This window comes from Rhinolophus hipposideros, assembly GCF_964194185.1.
Source record: "Rhinolophus hipposideros genome assembly, chromosome: 17".
NCBI classification, from domain to species: Eukaryota; Metazoa; Chordata; class Mammalia; order Chiroptera; family Rhinolophidae; genus Rhinolophus; species Rhinolophus hipposideros.
In genome coordinates, this window is record NC_138063.1 from 48320682 (window position 1) to 48344050 (window position 23369).

The 23369-nt window shown below is 35.1% G+C and overlaps 1 protein-coding gene across 3 annotated transcripts in view; it reads right to left on the minus strand.

Annotated features, from left to right (window-relative positions):
• The window catches only part of L3MBTL4 (L3MBTL histone methyl-lysine binding protein 4), a 460291-nt gene that overhangs the window by 276989 nt on the left and 159933 nt on the right, over positions 1-23369 (minus strand). For all 3 annotated transcript variants that reach the window (XM_081078814.1, XM_081078815.1, XM_081078813.1), the window contains 5 exons: positions 14522-14626; positions 13337-13472; positions 11424-11515; positions 9729-9883; positions 8561-8637 (listed from right to left, as the gene is read on the minus strand). In XM_081078814.1, coding sequence (XP_080934940.1) covers positions 8561-8637; positions 9729-9883; positions 11424-11515; positions 13337-13472; positions 14522-14626 — 565 coding nt within the window. The remainder of the gene's footprint in view (positions 1-8560; positions 8638-9728; positions 9884-11423; positions 11516-13336; positions 13473-14521; positions 14627-23369) is intronic.

Below are 23369 nucleotides of genomic sequence, written 5' to 3' on the forward strand. Positions count from 1 at the left end.
TCAAAGGAACTGAAAAAGCAAAAAAAAAAAATGTGACAAATCTTTAATACTTTTAATAGATATATAATTAACTGTACAGAGTTGGCTGTATGATGTACCACCTAAAATTATGCTAGTAGGAGATTTTACTTCAATAAAAGGATCAGATTTGTCCCGGTTTGTTAGAAGGTGATTCTTAAGTGTACATTGCTTGTCCATCACCAAATGAAAAGCAAGACCTCACTATGAGGCCCAACAACCCTTCTGGAGAAGAGCTTCTGTTTTCCAAATGCTAAGATTTATGTTATTAGGGTTTTTCTATACATCTACCTAACATATTTTTGTCATTTTGTGACCTCAGCTAAAATTCCAGCAGATTGCGTCTGAAGGAACAGTCCATATTGTTTAGTCCTCTCTAGAAATATACTGAATAGAATATGTAACACCTTGGATTACATTTATTATCAGTGAAAAGCACCTTTACATTTTATAATTTACATGTTTTAAAACTGGCCTTTTTTCTCCCTCTTTATCTCTGAAGAGGCTCTTTTATCTGGAATCTATGAGAACCTGAGCACACACCAGAGGCAACTATACAGATGAACACATGCTGTTCTACTTTCAAGCATCTTAATTGCTCTCAGAAGTGCAATTATACACACACACGTTATGACGAATATAACAAACACATTGTTTTCTGACAACAATGTAATTACAATCACAAAATAAAATTTAATGTAAAAATCTATAGGCATAACTGATGTTTAAAATATAAATTCACTTTAAGTAAAATAACTATAGCTAACAAATTTTGAGGGCAAATTACTAATAGAAATAATTCAAACAATGTTAATTTCTTATCCTGTATTTAAACTAAAAGCAGATACACCAAAATATAAAATATATAATAACACTACATATTCATCAAGCAGTCCTGGCTTCAGATTTGTGATGGGGGAGAGGACATCTGAAGATCATGTGAGCTAATCAGTTTTTCTTTTAAAAACTCATGTTTCAATTCCCATTTGTGAACTACCTGAGTAGTCAACATTTTATTACCCTGCCTCAGGATCCCCACCACTACCCATGGCTTCTCACCATTCCTTTCTTATTCAGTAATTAGGGACCTATTATTTTTAGTGCATTCATGTTTTTACACAAACATATAAGCCAGAATGATCATAACTGGTCACAAGCTTTATGCAATTTTCTTTATTGCTAACCTTTAATTGCCTTCAACCAATTTTTCCTCACAGTTCCTTTGCATATATTTTTATTACACCCCATTCTCTTGTTCACAGCTCAATTAACTGGCTGATTTACTTTTATTTTATACAGTATTTTTATTTTATATTTCACCATATCAAATGGGAAGTACCCTGGGGTTCAGTGAAGGCCACCATGAAGGGTCAACCGCCCTGCAACACCACAAGAGGAAACCCATTTACGACACTGTGGAGTCCCTCATAAAGACAAGTAATTATACAGTGGATGAACTTTTTAAATATCTAAGTTTTTTGACATGTTGTTCATCCTGTTTTTCCTTAGTACTCAGACTTAGATACTCTATTAGGACTAAACATATTTTTAAAATGTGTATGAGATTATCAATATAGACACAAAGTTGCTCAACAAAGTATTAACAAACCAAGTTTAGCAACATGTCGGAAATACACACACACACACACACACACACACACACACACACAAGGACTTGTGAGATTTATCTCAGGAATATAAAATTGGTTCAGTGTACCAAAGGCAGTCAGTATAATAACACTATATTAACAGAATAAAGGGCCATACTTTGATGATAAAACATACTAGGAATAGAAGGGAATTTCCTAAACCTCATACATCTACAAAAAACCCACAGCAAACACCATACTTAATGTGGAAAGACTGAGCGTTCCTCTAAAATCAGGAACAAGAAAAGGATGTCTCGTAGTGCCATTACTATTCAACAATGCACTAGAAAGTCTGGCCAGAGGAATTAAGGGAAAAATAAAAGGCATCTAGAATGAAGGAAAAAGTAAAATTAACACTACTTGCAGATGACATAATTTTACTTATAGCAAATACTGAAAAATACACACACACAAAATGTTTGCACTAATAAATAAACTTAGCAAAGTTCATACTACAAGATCAATATATCAAAATAAACTTTCGACATACTATCAATGAACAACTCAAAGATAAAATTTTAAAAATTTCATTTATAATAGCACAAAAAGAATAGACCGGAGATATAACAAGAAAACTAGAGACTACTATACCTTATGAATAGAGATACAGAACTCCTCAAGAAAATAAGTGGCAAACTGAACCCAACAGCATATTAAGAGGATTGTACACCATGAATCAAAGGGGAAAAAAATCTCCCATGGGATCATCTCATGTCCCAAAGGAAATAAATAAAATAATTCCATTTACAGTAGCATCGAAAAGAATAAAATACGTAGGAATAAATTTATCCAAGGAGATAAAAGACTTGAAAATTAAAAAATACTGCTGACAGAAATTAAAGAAGACATTTAAAAAAGTGTAAAGAGATCCCATGTTCATGGATTGGAAAACAATACTGCCAAGATGGCAATACTCCCTAAAAAAAATCTACTGATTCAGTGCAACGCTTATCAAAATACCAACAGCCATTCCTCCAGAAATGAAAAAGCCAATCCTCAAATTCATATGGAACTGCAAGGGGCCACAAATAGCCAAAATAATCCTGGAAAAGAAAAACAAAGTTGTAGGACTCACACTTCCAGATTTCAAAACTGACTAAGAAGGTACAGTAATCAAAAGAGGGTGCTTCATGCAATAACACAGGAAAATAAAATAAAACGTGTAATGATTGGAGTCGAAGAAATGAAACTTTCTTCACAGATTATCTGACTGCCTGTGTAGAACATCCAAATGAATGACAAAAAACTCCTGGAACTAATAAGTAATTATAACAAAGTTCCAGGATACAAGGTTAATATATAAAATGTAATTGCTTTTCTATATGCCAGCAATGAACAAGTGAAATTTGACATTAAAAACACAATACCATTTATGTTAGCACCCAAAATAATGAAAGAAATGTAATATTTAACAAAATATGTACAAGATCTATATGAGGAAACTACAAAACTCTGCCAAAATAAATCAAAGAACTAAATAAATGGAGAGATATTCCATGTTTATGGATAGGAAGACTCAACATTGTAAAGATAGCAGTTCTTCCCAACTTGATCTATAGATTAAGTGCAAGCCCAATCAAAACCCCAGCAAGTTATTTTTATGGATACTGACAAACTGACTCCAAAGTTTGTGGGGAGAGGTAAAAGACTCAGAATGGCCAACACAATATTGAAAGAGAACAACAAAGTTGGAGACTAATATTATCCAAGTTCGGGACTTACTATACAGCTATAATAGCAAGATCGTGTAGTACAGGCGAAAGAATAGACAAATAGGTCATATGGACAGAATACAGAGTGGAGAAACAGACCTACATAAATAAAGTCAAATGATCTTTGACAATGGAGCAGAACAATACAATGGAATAAAGGTAGTATTGACAAATAGTGTTGGAACAAGTGGACATCCACATGCAAAAAAAAAAGAATCTAGACACAGACATTACACCCTTCACAAAAATTAGCTCAAAATGGATCAGAGACCTAAAATGTAAAATGCAAAATTACAAATCTCTTAGAAGATAATATAGGAGAAAACCAAGGTGATCTTGGATTTGGTGCTAACTTTTTAATGTGACACCAAAGGCATTATTCATCAAAGAAATTAATAAACTGAACTTCCTTAAAATTAAAATTTTCTATTCTGTTACAGACATTGTTAAGAGAATGAAACGACAAGCCACAGACTGGGAGAAAATATTTGCAAAAGACACATGATAAAGAACTTATTCAAAATATACAAAGAGCCCTTAAAACTCAAAAATAATAAAACCAACAACCTAATTTCAAAATAGGCGAAAGATCTTAACAGCAACCCCACCAAAGAAGATTTACAGATGGCAAATAAACATGTGGAAAGACTCTCTATATCACATGTCTTTAGGGAAATGTAAATTAAAACAATGAACTACCGCTAAACACCAATTAAAATGTTGAAAATCTAAAACACTGACACCACCAAATGCTGACAAGGATGTGGAGCAATAGGAACTGTCATTCATTGCTAGTGGGAATGTAAAGTGGCACACCCACTTTGGAAGACAGTTTGGCAGTTTCTTACAAAACTAAACTTACTCTCAGCATATGATCCAGCAATCATGCTCGTTGGTATTCACCCAAAAGAGTTGGGTGAAAATTATATTCATACAAAAATCTGCACATGGATGTTTACAGCAGTTTTATTCATAATTGTCAAAGCTTGGAAACAACCAAGATGACCCTCAGTAGGTGAATGGATAAACTGTGGTACATACACACAATGAAATATTACTCAGCACTAAAAAGAAATGAGCTGTCAAGGCACAGGAAGACATAGAGAAAACCTGAAGTGCATATTACTAAGTGAAAGAAGCCAATTTGAAAGGCTACGCACTGTATGATTCCAACTATATGGCATTCCGAAAAAGGCAAAACTATGGAAACAGCAAAAAGCTCAGTGGTTGCCAGGGTTTTTAGGGCAGGGGGGTGGGAGAGATGACTAGGAAGAGCACAGAGGATTTGGGGGCAGTGAAAACATTCTGCATGATACCATAATGATGGATACATGTCATCAGACATTTGTCCAAACCCACAGAATGTACAGCACCACGAGTGAACGCTAATGAAAACTATGGACTTTGGGGATAATGATGTGTCAATGTGGGTTCAGCGATTGTAACAAATGTACCACTATAGTGAGGGATGTTGACAATTGGGGAGGCTGTGAATGTGTGACAACGGGGGACATATGAGATATCTCTGTACTTTCTCTCCATTTTGCTGTGAACTTAAAATCTTTCCAATAAATAAAGTCTTAAAAAAAAAAACAAACCTGTGATACTGGCATAATGATAGGCATATAATAGAATTGAGAGTCTAGAAATGAACCTTAACAGCTATGGCCAATTGATTTTCAACAATGGTGTCAAGACAATTTGATAGGGAAATATATAGTCTCTTCAACAAATGGTATTGGGAAAATTGGATAACCAGATGCAAAAGAACTAAGTTGAACCTCTACCTCACTTCATCTACAAAATTAAATCAAAATGGATCTACCTCAAATATAAGAGACAAAACTATAAAATCCACAGGAAAAAAGATATAGGAACAAATTCTTATGGCCTCAAATTTGGCAATGGATTCTTATATTTAACACCAAAGTACAAGGAAGAAAAGAAAAATAGACATATAGGACTTCATCAAAATTTAAAACTTGTACAGCAAAGGGCATTGTCAAGAATGTGAAAACAATCTATAGAATGGGACAAAACATTTGTAAATTGTTAATACAATATGGGTTTAATATATAGAATATATTTTTAAACTTTAATAATAGTAATAGTAAATGGATACATTTAAATAATTTTTAAATAATAAATAAACAATAAATATACCACTCAATTTAAAAACTGGGCAAAAGATTTGAATAGATATTTCTCAAAAGAAGATGTACAAATGGCCAATAACCACATGGAAAGATGTTCAACATCATTTGTCCTTAGAGAAATGCAAGTCAAAACCATGAAGAGACATTGTTTCACACCCAGTGGGATGACTTTAATTAAAATGACAGACCATTACATGTGTTGGTAAGGATGTAGAGAAATTGGAATTATCATATATTGTTAGTAGAAATGTAAAATATGTAGCCACTTTGGAAAATAGTTTGCCAATTCCTCAAACATAGGGTTACCTTATGACCCAATAATTCTACAAGAATAATAAAAACTTATGTTCACGCAAAAATTTTTACATGAAAGTTCATAGCAGCATTTTCATAGTAGTCAAAAGGTGAAAACAAACCAATGCCCTTCAACTAATGAATACATAAACAAAATGTAGTATATCTATACACTGGAATATTATTTGAAAATAAAAAGGAATGAAATACTGATAGATGCTACAACACGAGCCCTGAAAACATTATGTTAAGTGAAAGAAGCCAGACTATGACTTCATTTACATGAAGTGTCCAGAAGAGTCAAACCCAGAAACATAAAGTGGATCAGTGGGTCCCTAGGCCTGGGAAGGAGAGAATGAGGAGTGACTGTTAATTCGTTTCTGGAGTGATGAAAATCGCTGGCAATAAATAGTGGTGATAGTTGTACAACATTGTGAATAGACTAATAACCACTGAATTTATACTAAATGATTTACACTAAATAAACACTGAATGTGCACTAAAATGGTGAAAATTATAGTATGTGAATTATATCTTAATAGAAGAGTGGATGAGGAATATACTACAGAGAAACAAATTATGTACATAAATTATGGCTCGGGGGGGCAGTATTTTAGTGTATAAAAACATTCTTTAATTTGTAAAAGGAATACTAACAAGTATGTAATGTTTAGAGGTAGGTTAATTGTAATATTCTAATTTAAACATCGTATATCAGGATAAAAATCTCAAAATTTTAAACTTAACTCTTAAAGAAGATAATTTGACCCTGTAGTGAAGAATTTCTATCACTAAATTAGTCTGGTTAAAACTATCAGATTTCAGCATGGCGACAATATTTATATAAGCAATCAAGTTTACAGTCAAAACTACAAGCCTGGATTGAGTTCTGTTGTTACTTTACTTTATTGACTTCATGAACTAAATGGTCTCCCATTCACATCCAATCACGGCCTTAAGCCTTGGCCTCACCTGGGGTGTGGGAGGCTTGCTTCCCTCAACCCTTTGTGTGTGTTAATGAGGGAAGGATTCTGGACCTCCAGTTCTTAATGTGCTGCACAGACAATTACCAGACTCGCACAGCACCAAGAGACAGGGGTGATGGACTTAAACACTGTGTCTATCCACGAAGTCAGTGAGAAGCTGCAAGCAGCAGAGAAGTTATTTCACCAAAGGAAAATGGAAAGGAGTGTGTGCTGTACCTTCAGGCATATCAACTGAAGCCGTATATTCTGAGATCTGACTAACACTTCACCTCATCTTAAAGAACATTATCTAAAGTTAGCATTCAGCTGTTTTACAGAAAAATAGGACAAATAACTCTAAACTGGCCTGTGCATCAAAATCAGAGTTTGAGAAGACATTATATATTTTATAATACATTTTAAGACTAATTGAATATTTTTGAATAGGTTGTGGTTTTTTGTTTGTCTCATTTGGCTTGTTGATTGTTTTTAATTCTTGAACTTTTTTCACTGAATCCAAGAACTTGGTGAGAAATTCTGATATATTACTATACTTAAGGGGAAAAATGATTTGAAAAACAGCAAACTTCCAGAATCATTCAAATTAAAAGTAAACATCTGCTCCATTCTAGAATTGCATATTCCTTACTTTACATTTCTTTCTGTCCTTTTTTCATTTAAAGAAAATAGATTTCTGCTAGAAGGATTGTTTTAGAAGTGTTAAGATACACAGCCACAACTTCTGATTAAATTTAAAAACATGGATTTGATAGAGCAATCTCTAAACAGTATTTCTTAATACTTCTTTAATGAGAAAAAAATATAATAAATAGAAAGAGTCCCTACTTAGTGTTTAGCTGAGTCATTAGGTTGGCTTGGCAAGTCTGGAGACTCATTGTTAATTCTTAAATTTCTACATTTCTTACATTCAATTCCAAAGTTAAGTATATTTAATAATTTTATAGTTCAATTAATGAATTAACATGAGTTATAAGAAATTATGTAGCTAGAAACAGAATGGAAGAAAACATTTGCAAATCATTTATACAATGTGGGTTTAATATCCAGAATATATTGTTTTAAACTCTTATAATAATAAATTACTGATCCATACCAATGGTACTCATTTTGTTGGATAAAACATTTTAGCAAATTTAAGTATATATATATAAAATTTTATTGAGGAATATTGGGGAAGAGTGTGTTTCTCCAGGGCCCATCAGCTCCAAGTTGTTGTCCTTCAATCTAGTTGTGGAGGGCGCAGCTCAGCTCCAAGTCCAGTTGCCGTTTTCAATCTTTAGTTGGTAGGGGGCACAGCTCACCATCCCACATAGGACTTGAACTGACAACCCTGCTGCCAAAAGCTCGCGCTCCAACCAGCTGAGCCATCCGGCCACCCCTCTAGACGCTCAGCAGCAGCTTGTTGTCTGCAATCTAGTTGTGGTGGGCGCAGCCCACCGGCCCATGTGGGAATCAAACCAGCAACCCTGTTGTGCAGAGCTTGTGCTCTAACTGAGCCATCCAGCCGCTCCTTCAGCAACTTTTTGTAATGTGTTCCCAATTCATCTTTATAAACAAGTCTATTTTTATTATGGGGGAAAATGTGCAGATTTCAGACATTTGGGGCACCTGGTGGTCAATAAAACTTTGCACAGTATTTTTATCATACATTTTGCATTGAAATGTGGTTTATACCAATGAAAACAAGAATGGCCATTGCCACTCACACAGGATGACCTCAAAGAATACCCAGTCAGTCCACTCACCGTGGGGTGCTATCAGAGTTCTTCCATTTTCCTGACACCAACCAACTGGCTGGGCATAAGGACTGTTTACATCACACCTGCAAAAACAGTATTCTATTTTACATCTCATATTATTCAATGCCAGAGAAAGAATCCAAGAGTAATAAACATTCTTGATATTAAGAGATACCATGGAAAATATTACCTCAGAGCTAAAATATTATTTTATAGCTAAAGAGAATTAGAAAAAATTTTTAGTACTGTTTCATAAGCTGAGTTACGAAACTTCTTTTTTACATAAACTTCTTGAAATTTAAAAGTATGAAAAAAGTATTTGCCTATGAGCTGAACTGCCAGTGATATCTCCAAAGAATGAACATTTTAATAAACCTCTCCTAGCTCTTCTTGCTGGCAGCAAGGAAAACTATTAATAGGCCAGTACAAATTTTTATAGAACAGCCTTATCAGACTACATATGACCACATTTCTTCCCTCTTCTTTTCAAAGAACCCAGACTATTCTACCTAAGACACATACAACAATTGATCTATGCTCTGCTTCTTAGTTCAAAGAAGAAAGCAGGATCCCCTTCATGTACATGAAGAACCACAGCCTCAGGCAAGAACTTGTTGGGTTTTCAGGACATATTGTGAAGAAATGCTACAAGAATTATTTTTGCCATGTCCCCTTCCATATTTCAAGTTTTTGCCCAGCAAACCCTTTTAACTCATGCAATGTTAATTTAATGGCATCGTAACATACATTTTTCTCTGCTCCCCACAAGCTTTCAAATATTTCACTCCATTCTCCCTGAATCTTTCCTTTTAAACATATGACAGGGTGAGTTCAACATTTTTCACGGAAAAAAAAATACTGCGAGTTCTTAACTTCCTCTTCACAAAAATACTTCCCTTACAAATGAGGCAAAATATAGTGAAGTGCACTGCACTGGTAATATTATTTTAGATGAGGCCTCATTAGGTAACCTCTTATGGAATGAAGAAAAAGTTTATTGGGCGCTTTAATTTAACAATTCACGTGGAAGAGAAGGTAGTGAAAAGTCAGACACTAAATTCCTGATATTCATAACTTTAAAAACAGTAAGAACAGCAACAGTACTTGAATGAACACACGAAAATAAGCATCAGACATGAACACACGAAAATAAAACGCACATTGGGTGTCTCACCAGTAATCGTAACTATCATCGCAATTGTCAAAATGCACTAGTAAGCGATCTTCAACAATATCTGCTAGGGTTGCCACACACACCAAGGAAGGGTTCTTCCTGTCCACGGCCTCCAGCTTCATTCCAATCTGAAATTCTTTAGGTATTGGCCCATTCTAACACAGCACCAGAAGGAAGGGGCACAAAAAGAAACAGGACTGAGCCACTGTCAAAATTTCCATGATGTTTAGCATCAGAAAAGTCTATAGGGTATCAACACTTACCCTCCTAAATGGAGCCAGCAAATGCCATTAAAAATATTCCAACAAACTGTTAGGAAGTTTACATTTAGAACAAAGACCCAGCAAATTAGCTTTTACATTGTACTTTTCTCTCTCTCTCTCTCTCTCTCTCTCTCTCTCTCTCTCTCTCTCTCTCTCTCTTTTTTTTTGTCCAGGTAGGTTTTTATCTTCCTTATCAATACCATGTTCCAAACTCTTCAGTTCTTAAGAGTAATTCGTATTAATTTAAAAATGTTTATTGAATGCAGTGGCATCAAATAATTTCCTCCACTCCCCATAGGCTTTGAATAGTTTCCAAGTACCACTATTTAGAAAAGTAACAAAGTTATGATATGCTCTTTAGCAGCAAATTTATCATTTACTTTGATCAGATGGGAAAATAGTGGCTTTTGTAATATTTAAGGAACACATGCACTAGTTCACAAATCAAATTATAGTTGAAAATACTAAATGCTTTTTTGGTACTTGCACATATTTTTCTGTATTAAAAAATACTAAGGACTATGATTTACAATAATATTACAATGACAAAATCACACTTTTGTAAAGCTGTAATTAGCCAGTCTTACAATTTAGGAAGTATCCATACACTGGGGACTAGAAGAGGGTTTTTTCTCTACTTCTTTACTGTTAATACTGAGCCCCGATTTTTGTTTTTCTTTAGCATATTACATTTTAAAAAGCAATTTCACATTTCTTTCTTGATGCAATTCTATGAACCACATCAAGAAGTTGTGTAACACTGATTTCAAGATCAGGACATTGAAGTTTGGAGAACTTGAGTGAGTGTCCTACACGGGGACACAGCCCAAGGGGACAGGGCTCACCTCCGACCCTAGGCTTCCCCATCTCTTTTCTTGATGTGTGTAGCCTTACTGATGGGCCCAGAGAGGGGCTCAGAGAAAGCCAAGGATGGGGCTTAGCCTCTTTCTCTCCTGACAACTTGTTAGGTTGCTGGGGTCACAGATGACATAAATGTACTCTACCCGAATCCTCATACACCCCTTAAGTCCATATGAAATGTCACCCTCATTCTCGTTACATATAAATCCAACTAGACCGGTTACATATAAAGTCTCCCTGGGGTATCTATTAGTCTCAATACACCAAAACTAAGTTTAAATGACTACCTCACTGGAAGCACAAAGAAAAAAAAAAACATTTCTAAAATCATTTTAAATTTTAGCAGACTTAAATATAAAGTTTTCAACTCGCGCCATCTAATTGAAGTATTTAATTTTATGTTTAAAGGGGGGAAAACGATATGCCCATAGGAAACTGACACATTAAATGAGAAAGTCAATAGGAAGCTAAGGATTCTTAAAAGATTAAAATACAACAGAATATATAGTGAATTTTTAAAAATTTATGTTCAAGGAAAAATTTAATTTATACGGAGGCAGAAAATACTTACAGAACTTCTGTTTCTGAATAATTTCTTGGGAGCATTTTGCAATTTGCAGGCCTTCAAGTAATCCATCCAAACAAATTTATCTTTTCTATAACCTAAAAAAAGTATGGATTACTTTAGATACCCACAGGATGTAACCATGTACATATTAAATACACAATTCTTATTCAGTCTTGTGCCATAAATCCAATATCCTTTAGCAGACCACCAAACGACTTTAATTAAAATCTCTAGAGTCTTTCAATGTTTTTTAATGTATGAAATTCAAAACCGTTGAGTGTGGTTTTCCATCATGCACGTCATTCCCTTCAAATTTTTTTAATTAATTAAGGTATGGAATCAGTGCCCTGGTGGCTTGATGGATGTCTGGTCTCCCTTTAAGACATTCCAAAATGGGCAAAGGGAGAACACAAAAGTTCCTGAGTCCGTCATTACTCCTGCAGAAGCCATGTTACCAAGACCATCAGAAGTCCTGATAGAGCAACAATATAGTGTGTCAGACACTTGTAAATTACAGAAACCATTCACAATCCAAAGACTATTTGGCAGCTCCAGCTTTCTGAACCATATCTTTATAGGTTTCTCATAAAAAAAAAAAAAAAGCCTTATCCTCCCATCCATGTGTCCTAAAGTGGCTCACAGGGTAGGGTGCTGACTCAAATAAGACAGACTCAATAAATATTTTCTGATTGAGTGTTACACTTAGCGAATAGAAGCCAAACTCTTTGCATAGCCTTCAAGGCCATGGTTACATCTCCAGCTTCATCCCCTGCCTTCTTGCTCTTGACAGAATCTCCTCGTGATTCCTCAACTGCACTGAGCACACCCTGGCCCCGGCGCATTTACTCTTGCTTTTCTCTCTGACAAGCACTCTTACCCAGGTAGCCACATTGCTTTCTCTCTCATTCATCCACGTATCTGTCAGATTTCATCTTCTCAGGCCTTTCTTCACCATGGTAAGTCAAAAAGTGTCCCTGTGACACTCAGTCCTCCCACCCTGTCACTGCCTGACACTGTATCTTTATCTTTATTATTTTTCCCTCCTCTAGAATGAAAGCCTGATGAAGACAAGACAGATTATTTTATTCAGTGCTACATCCCCAGTGCCTGAGAAGAGTAAGGGTTCCATAAATGCCTACTGAATGAATGGACCTATGGTCTGTTACCAGCTCCCAGGAAATCCAGCAGTCTTAAGGGTCTCTGCCATTAGTCTCAGGGACAGATCCCAAAGTTTCATTAGTCTCAGGGAAAGATCTAATTACTAAGAATAAAATGAGGATATACTGACTCCATTAGTTTCCACAGTCTAAGATCCAAGCAGGAAACCTGACATAGACATTTGCTGTGCAAAGAAGTGGGCCTATTGGCATCTCAACTGGTCAAATCCTCGCCCCACTAGCATATAGCAAGTAAAGAAGGCTTCAGTTACATTTGCCAGTTATCCAGCACATAACAAAAGACAAGAGATTTTTATTTCCCATCAAATGAAAACAGTGAAATTGTTTTTCTTTCATAGTTGCCTGTTCTCCATGATTTCTATTTGAAACAAATGAAAGTGAATCAAGCTTCCTCACTGTATAATATTACTGATTGAGATACTTCATTTCAATCATGATTTAAACTTCAGTGTATTAATTCCTTATACGGCTTAATAAAATTTATGTAAAATAAAATGCTCTCGTAAGATTTTATTTCCATCCTAAGTGCCTTATCAGAATATCTGACTTAAGCAGTCATTGATGCTGTTCTTTTACAGATATTTGTTTCTAAGAATGTTATCCTTGTAGACTTACTGCTTTTTGTGGATCAAACTTTCATTTTGGAAATCAATTCACACCAGACCCTCTTGTTATTATTTCATGAAATGTTGTTAAAATAAAACTGAAATTACTGACTTTCTTTCCATTCTGGCTTACCCTTAGGGCTGTGCAACTCATGTTTGGTCTTTTCACACCATCCTACTGGATGAATGTCAGGGGAACCAGCATTGGTCCAAAAATCGTAGCAACTTAAATAACCATCAAAATGAAGTCTTAGACGGTAACCACATACCTGCAAAATAGAATGTTTGCAATTATTCATTGTGTCATGCATTTAAAGTATACACAAAATTAACAGAATAACCATATGTTCTGTAAGTGCCATCGACATATATGAACCAAGCCTTTCATCCAAATGTGTTTGTATTAGACAACAATTTTATAGATGACATGGGAATAAGACAAAATGCACTGTCTTTCCAAGTACTTAGAATTTTTCCTGTGAAAAAATTACCGTTTTACTCAGTCTAGGAATCTGAGGTCAATTTACACGTCCATTAATTGAGGAGATTATTATTTCAATATCTGTCAAATATTCCTTTCAGAAACCCCATCTCCTACTGTCTGGTTGGGATTCATATTCCAAGACAAAGTAATGTAAAGTACAGAGCGAAACCAAAGTGGGTATGGACTTATTTCAACTCTAACATATAAGTCCAGCATACTCAATAAAGAAAATAACAAGAGTTTGAGAAAAATGTCCTCTAGATGTGCTATACAAGCATAATAACTATAATCAATCAGTAAATTAAGTGAATAGTGTTTTCTATAGTTGAACTTATTAAAAATATACAAGACTTTTATCAATTTAATAATATAAAATATTTAGTTAGTATCACATTTTACAAACAATTTACTTTCATCAATGGTTTGTCACTACAATTTTCACAAAATGCATGTATTTATGTAAATATGTACTTCATTTGCATGGATATTATTCATATGCATTTCTCATTAGTTCAGTTAAAATTTGAATAATTATGTCTCCTTTAATAGACAAAAACAACATTGTGAGATTCACTGATTGTTATCAACCTCAGGTGAAAACTGTTTACCAATTAAATCAATAAAAACTGCTAGTAATGAAAAACTTATTAGAAAGCTAATTTTCAGAGGAAAAAAAAATTTCATTAAGAAACATATTTCACCCATCGCTGACTAAAATAAATCCGTAACATATTGGAATTTGTTTATAATAGAAAGTACTCAAATTTGTTATTCTCTAGAAAATTCTCTTTTGTTATTGTGCAATTAGCCCAAGACAATAATACCCTTTCTTACCTCAGCTACAGAAAGCACACAAAATACAGATGGATGTCGGGGGTCAATGCCTTCTAATCTCATTCCAACCTGAAAACCATTTTCATGCTCCGGAAAGGATTGTTCCTACAAAATTTCATGATACAATATTAGCCACTAAAGTATCTTCACAATTTGATATTAAAACACTTCGTGTGGCCATGCATACAATCGAGAACTTACTGTACTTGTTTGGATGCCCAGTAATATAGCTAAGATAGAAGGGTACTCATATATTTGGCCCTCAAAGGTGGTGTGATGATTTTTTTTGTTCTTTGAAATAGTTCATCTACAAAACTATAAGTACTGTGAGCTCTCCATTTATTTCTTTTGTCCATTTTTCCTTAGTGATTTGAAGGAGCATTTCCTGTACTCTGAAAACAACCCTTTGTTGATTATGATTATCTCTTTCCAGTCTGTGACTAGGCTCTTCACTTTGTTTATGATGACTTTGTTGCAGAGAATTTTTTTTATTCTAGTAAAATGTATCAATTATTTCCTGTACAGTTTACACATCTAGCCTGTGAAATCCCTTGAAACCTTGAAGTTACAATATTCTCCTAGGGCTCTTTTAAAACGTTTGTCATTCATACTTAATCTACAAGGCAACTGGAATACATCTTTTCTATGGTGTAAGGTAGAGGTCTATTTTTCCATATGGAAAACAAAGCATTTAACAAATTTTTTTTTTGCATAGTCCATCAATCTGCAAAATTTGCTATTATACATATTTGTGGGTCTACTTCTGGCCTTTTTGTTCTGTTCATTGGCTTATTTGCCTAAATCACATTGTCTTATTTGCTTATAATGACTCTATCTGGAGAGTAATCTTTATCATATTGAGTTTTATAATTCAGGAACTTGTTCCTGCTCCATTTAATCTAATATTTGTCCAAGATGTTTTTCTGAATTTTCACAGAGACTTCAAAAATGTTTTGTTATACGCATTTCTGTGCATATTTTAATGATTATTGCTTTTGTAAATGAAATCTATTTCATAATAGACTTCCTAATTTGTTCCCATTCATTATTATTTTCTTTAATACTTACTGGTCTTTTTCCCACAGCCTTGCTGAATTACTATTAGTTTTGAGCAGAGAGTTTCAAGCAGATTCAGCATTACCAGTTTATGTATTCTTAACTGCAAAACACTCATAAGTATACTAACGGAAGAATATGATTAAAATCTAGTTCAAAACCTGCTTTTTAATCATTAATGATATTGTTAGTTATTATCACTTAACATATGAATGCCTAGTTTTAAATGAAATTTATTGTTTTGAAAAAAAATCCTTCCATTTGAAAACAATGTCAAACTTAAAGAAAAGTTACAAAAATGAAACAGTACAGGAAATACTTATAGCCTTTGCCTAGATTCATTTGTTATTGACCTTCTACCTCATTTGTTGTATCATTTCTATTTGCTCCCTCTCTCATATGTCTGTGTGTATATAGAATCAGATATATAAACATACATATACATGTACATATGATTTGTTCTGAATCATTTGAGGGCCCTTTACCTTGAAATATTATTTTTTCCTAAGAGCGTGTATTTCCCCTAAGAATAGGAACATTCTCTTACATAAAAATAGCTCATTCATCAGCCTCTGTAAATTTAACGCTTGTAAAACACTTTCGACTAATCTTCCATTCATATTCCAATTTTTCTGATTTATCCAACAATGAACTTTATAACATTTTCTCCCATCCAGAATGGGATTTAGTCTAGGGTCAGAAAATCAATTTAGTTGACACGTCTCTTTTGTCTTCTTTAATCTGAAACATTTTCCACAGCATTCCTTTATCTTTTATAACATAGACATTTTTAAAGAACATAGTCTTTTTCCCTCCTCCATTTTATTAAAATAGAAAGCTCCTCGCTTTGGATTTGTCTGATGTTTCCCCATGACTAGATTCAGGTTATGAATTTTTTGCTAGTATACTACATGGGTGACAATGTGTCTTTCTCAGGATGCCACATCTACAGCCACATGATGTTCATGTGTCCTCTCATTGGTGATATTAAATTTTGATTACACAATTACAGTGTTGTCCAATTCCTTCACTACACAGTTATATACAGGACACACATATACATGCATATGCACATACAAAAACATGTACACACATGTATGTACATCTATGCATACATATATATTTTTATAAATCATAAGTTCAAACAGATTCATTTAATTCTAGTCCATCCCCAAAGTGCTTGTACTGCCTTTTTTCATGCATACTTGTATTTCCCTTATAACAACATCAACACATTTACTTATGTGCTCAATCTTATATCTATTATAGCTTCAGAATTGTTTTCCCTGCACTACTATAATAAATAAACCTATAAAAAGAGTTCAGGGTTTGTTCATAGTTTTTCCTCCCCATTCTGCCATGCGCAAATGAGGTCTATAGTTAAAAACTGCTTGGATTCACTTGTTTTTTTTTTTCTTTCTTCAGTGCAGTTACAGTATTCCTTTGAAGTACAAATGAGTTCATTTGGTTCAATTTGCCTTCAGTTCTTAATGCTTTCTTTTTATATTTTAATATGTAGAATATTAACATGTTTCCAAAAGTTAAAGCTGTACATAAAAGGAACTCAACAGAAGTGTCTCTCCCTCCCATATCCTATCCACCCATTCCACCTCTTATAGTAAGCAACCTGCCTGTTTTCTGGTTTATCCTTCCTGGGTTTCTCTTTGTAAAAAGCAGCCATGTTTATGTTTTTTTTTCTCAATTTTCCTTTCTTCTTACAAAAGGTAGCATAGTATGCATGCTGCTTTCACTTCTAATGTCTCCTGGACACCACTCCATATCAGTGATTGCCCATATTCTTTTTTTTTACAGCTGCATTGTACTTCACTGTGGGTAGTTTATTCAACCTTCTTCTATACTTGGGTGCATGCCTTTTTTATATGAACATGAAATTGTTTTAAAATCTTTATGAATTGGCTTGTAAAACGTTGTTAAAAACTTTCTTACACTCACAGATCATTTTAGTAGCTTCCAAGAAAAAACTTAAAAGATGACAAAACGCAAATATGAAATGGCAAGAATGAATGATTTCTCAAGAATATTTTATTTCTACAAAAATAAATGTCGTGTGTGTTTAACTCTCCTAGCCTTCTATCACATCCACTCTGTTTTCCAGCAGATTGTATTTAACAAGTTTTGTGTGACTACCTCCTGTTCACTGCTTTGAAATTTCTCAGTTAACTTCAAAAGCACCAAACACATATATATACACATACACACAACACTGATAAGAAAGCGAAAAGGAAGAAGGGACCATGGAGGGAGTATATTAATAATGTTGAAAGGAAACTTAAGAAGCTGTAGCAACTGAGAGAACATTTTCATGTTTTAACAAAACTGAAAGATGCAAAATCAGAACAAGTACTATATACCTTCTTAAATTTGAGATTAATTTAAGACACTGGCAATAATTCACAGCTGGGAGTTGGGATGATCAATGTTACCTTGGTCAGCATTTCAAAATGGTTTCTCAATTGAACATTTGGGAGCTTTGTATTATGTGGCAAGGAACACTTACATGGCTAAAACAGCCACAGCAGTCTTTGAGGGTTTAAAATAAAAAACAAAACATTCATTTTAACAATCTGGAAGGCAACATTTAGTGAGAAATATCACTGCCTTTCATCAATCTCCTTTCTGTTGAATAGTTTATTCACAGGAGATTTAATGTGTTTTTTTTTTTCCTTTCAAAAAATCGTATATTTTATGAACATAATTGATAGCTGTGCTTATAAAATTATATTTTATAATGAAGAAAGGGAACTGAAATCACGCACTTAAAGCGAACAATAAGCTCATTAAATCCAGTCACAAAAAAATCGAAAGGTTTGTAGACTTAAATAAAACTTTTACAGATAAATAAACTCAAGCGCGTAGAGGTTAGGAGACTTTCTAAAGGTCATACAACCAGTATAGTAGTAGAGCCTAACTAAGGACCGAGGTGTTCTGAAAGCCTAACAACTGTTTGTTCCACACAAGGAGACAGACTTGGCAACAAAACAGGCCAAACAAAACGTGGCTCGAGGCCATGGAAGGCCTCAAGGATATTTCTAAAGAAGTGCCATGTGTTCTATGGTACAGAACTTAAGGTGTTTTGTTTTGCCATTTTCTTTTCCAAGAACAGTTGCAAAATAATGCTTTCAAACAGGTACAAATTATATACTATTATTCAAAAATAAAATGAGTCAGAGCATCACAGAAGAAAAAAACACCAAAATACAAAAACAAAACACCATGACTAGAGAAAAGCAGACAGGCTATTGGCAAAACTCCTTTACAAAATACAATGCATACGGCACTAATTATCATTAGTGTGTGCCATCCGTGTGTGCCAGCAGATCTCTGCTCTGTGGGTGGATGAAGTCATAAATGTACAGAGCGAACAGCTCTTGGAAATTTGGTAGAAAAATGAGAGAAATTCGGGCAAACATTTTCCTCTGTTTATCACTGAGAACCCCCATTCCAAGAGCAGAGACTATGCTTGTAATCATTAGTTCTGAGTCACTATACAGACTGCAGAACGTTGGTGGGCATTGGCACTCGCAAGCATCAGCAAGCTAGATGTGTGTGTTACAGAAGAGAGTCAATATGCTAAGTGAAAGATTCTCTCTCAATGCCCGCAGGCTTTCTATTTTATTCACAGGTGAAATGTGGCAGTCAACAATATTTTCCTGATCTTACTTCACTATTGAAATGAATGGAAGAAATTGGGCATGCAATGGAATCACAGGCACCGAAGCAGCCATTTTTTTGCCTGCTATGCAGAGGACTGGGCAAACGCCCGTCACGGACCTCTGGTTTCCAAACCTTCATGTGATGACTATCAAAGGGAGAGATGTACATAGAAATTTTATAAGCAGATGATAAAAACAAAATTTATTCTAACACCAAAGACCACTGCCATGAGTTCAGTGGTCTCCTTAAATGGTTTATCACAGCAACATCTTTAGACTCTCAAATTGTCTCAGTGTGTATCTCCAGGGCTGAAATTTCACAATTCTAAACGTGAAAGGTGAGATACCCGAAGTCTGATGCAGGCAAACTGTGATATAAATATCTTGACCACAGAGAATTTAATTCTTTGTCAACATTTGATGATTTTCTTAACTCAATGTGGAAAAAGAAATCAATCGTTTTATTGGTAGCCTAACACTAATTTAAACACTGCAAAAGGGAACATGAAGAAACATTTTCGTGAGACAAATACAACCAAAGAGAAAGTTATGAATGCATTTGCAGCTCTCTTTACAGTGGACAGAATCAACCTGCCAGGTTTTGAGTGTGATATTCCTGTTGGCTAGGCATCAAACACAAACCCAGATAAAACAAAAGGTGTCTGGGTTTATGTTTGATCCGAATATCCCGGATGATCCACATCTATCTAAGGAACCACCCAACACTTGTCATCATACCCAACAACCTATAATGGTTAGATACAAATTTCTCATAAAACAGAAATGAAGAATAAAGAATGAGAAGAAAAGATTATGAGGCTGAGCTATCCTTTTTCAATATGCCTCTTATCCAACAAGAACTTAATGTAGCACTTAACTCTGGGCCAGACCCTGTTCTAAGCACTTTACAAACATCAACTCATTAAATCATCATAAAAATACTATGAAATAGGTGTGATTATGGACATTATACAGATGGATGGCGACAGGAGAACACAAGAGGTTATGTAATGTGCCTGAGACCGCAATTAAGGGTCTGGTTTTAGCATATGGGTTATTAGTCAGTCTGGTAGATCGTTATGAAAGACCAACACTGTCCCACTCACTGACTAAAGACTTCATCATTTTTAAACTTTTATTTTATAATTAAAACTTAGAGTGAGTTTTTTTAAATATCTGAAATTAGTGGTCTGAGTACGGTGGTCTGTGCTATATGACCATTAAATGATCCCCAGATGCCAAAACTCTGAAAACAGTGCCACAGAGAGTGCCATACCCCATACATGGAAATTTAATATAAAATAAAAGTGGCATTTTAAATCAAGAGCGTAAAGATCAGTGGCATTAGAACACATGGCTATCCATTTACGGGGGAGGGAGGAATTGAATTATATTTCTATCACAACAGCATACGAGTATATAGAAATAATTGTAAATGAAGGAAAAGCAGATACAGTACAATGGAACACAATGCTGCTATGCAAAAAGCAAGACATAGATCTCGATTTGCTCAGGTGGCACGATAGCCGTGAACTACTGATAAAGCAAGTATCCGAGCAATAACGCACAACTATTTACATAAACATTATTCACACACCTATATAACCACATGTATACAGATCTGGAAGCATACACATTGAGTTATTTTGAGTGGTTCCCCTAGAGAGAGCGTCACAGAGAAGGCCCTTTATTTTTATACTCTTCTGTCTTGTTTGAATTTTTAAACGGCATTGTAATTTTCTAAAAACTGAACACACACACACATACACACCAAGTAATGATGGTGCTAGGCAAGTAGGCAGGACGCCGATCATGAGAAGCCTTTCTTGTATGTCCTGTTACGGACCTTTTAGCTTATTCATAGTAGATGAAGCATTAGAAAAAGCTTTTAAGCAGCGGGGAAGGACACCCATTCTTGCATTGTATAAAGATCTTATTACTGGCTGGGTGGAGAACTGATTAGAAAAGTAGCTAGACTAGAAATAGGAAAGATGGTTAAGGAGGCTTTTAATATCTACCGAGAATGGAGAACTTCTCATGTGCCACGTGCATCATCTAACTCAGTTTATTTAAGTCTAAAAATCCCCTGTACTGGAACTACTGCAATCCCCATTTCACATCGGAACAAACAGAGGCACAGAAAAGTTCACAAATATTCCTGCACAGTTACTCAGTAAAAGCCTGGAATTTGAATTCAAACCCTGGTTTGTGTGCTTGACTGCAAAGTTATATTACATTCGAGAATTTTGCAACAGCCTGGACCAGTGATAATGAGGATCTCGACCAATAGAGAGCAAGAGCAGGAATGGAGGGAAGGGACCAGAATCAATACCTCTTTAGGAGGTAAAATGGGCAATGCCTGATGATGGCTGGACGCAGAGGGCAAGGAAGGTAGGGAATTTAAACTGACCCCCCCCCCCCAGAGTTCAGGCTTAGAAAAATTCCCAAATTTTCCATAATGTGGTAATTTTTACTTTTACAATGTTACCAATATCTATTGATACTTTCAAGGACTTTATGGACAGCTCGTCAACAACTATATTTGCATACCTACTTTTCCATTCCAACTTTCTAATGCATTGTTATAGCTTCAATGTTCTTCTCCCAGGTCTCTTGCATCTCTTTCATCATAAATGTCTATTCATTGCAAGATACTGGCAAACTATGAGAGGTTATGAAACTCCTTCCTTGCTTTTCCGTCAAGAAGCTTTATGATTTTCACCTGAGCAAACAGTTGGTTACATTAAGAATATTAGAACCCCTTCTGGCTTTCTCTTGTTTTAATCACAGAGAAAATGGAGAACTTAAAAAAGAAAGACACACACACACACACACACACACACACACAGAGCACAGCACATACTTTTCCTATATATTTTACATGTTGTCTATTCCTGTTTAAACTACATCTAATGTAGCTATTTTTAATGGTGAAGCAACGGTGGCATCCATGATTTCTTCAGGGATCCCAGAAATCTGATTTTTACATAAAATGTGTGTGCAAATGAATATATGCATAAACACTTCTCTAAGGAGATTAGCAGTAGCTTTCCTTAGATGTTCAAAGGGGCCTAAGACTAAGGGGCCTAAGAAAAGATTAAGAGCCACGTGGCTGTCCTTGAAGGGGATCTGTCCTAAATCAATCCACTGATAAAGCAGTTAGGAAACCTCAGTAAGCAGAACGCAGCAGTTCCCTGCAGCCACTCATCAGGGGTATGCAGGCCAAGCAGCAAGGCCGGCTTCAAATTCTGCTCTTTCCAAGTGATGCTTATTCTTTCCATCTATCTGTTAGGCTAACAGGGAGAAAGCATCACCTACATAATTAAACATAACTTGCTGCAAAGCTTCAGTTAAGATGGCAGTGAAGGATGGCTGATAGTGTATTTTTTGACTCTCGTTTTAGAGACTACTTCCTTGTTATTTTGAACATTTTTCGTCAATTAAGTCTGAATCCCAAATTGCTGCCAAGATTATATCAGGAGACAGTCTGCAAATAGAGACCACAGAATTCACACCACAACAAGAGTATACTTTTGTATGTCAGTGAATGTAATTCCTACTATTGTTTTTAAATCTATTCTACTACATTCTCAGATTCAAAAATTCTCATTTCCCTAGAACCTACTGACCTACTGATAGAAATTTGGCTGAATATGTATATGTGTGTGTATAGTCTCCAGTCACCCTAACCTAACCACTGACTGATTTATAGTGTCAGGGAAAAAAAAAAAAACAGTGCATATCAGAGTGGGTGAAATACTGTTGAATTTAAGCAGCTTTATACTTACGAAGACATTTATGAATAAAGAGAAAAGAACTCACACCGTACCATATTTCCCCAAAAATCATACCTAACTGGAAAATAAGGCCTAGCATGATTTTTCAGAATGACAATCCCTGAATATAAGCCCTAATCCGTCTCTTGGAGCAAAAATTAATATAAGTTCCTGACTTATTTTTGGGGAAACATGGTATGAGGAACTACATAGACAGAACTTTAAAAAATAGGGGCAGGCCCAGTGGCTCAGGCGATTAGAGCTCCATGCTCCTAACTCCGAAGGCTGCCGGTAATGAGAGGTAATGAGGTCAGACAGCCAGATCAGGGCCGTGGGCTCTCA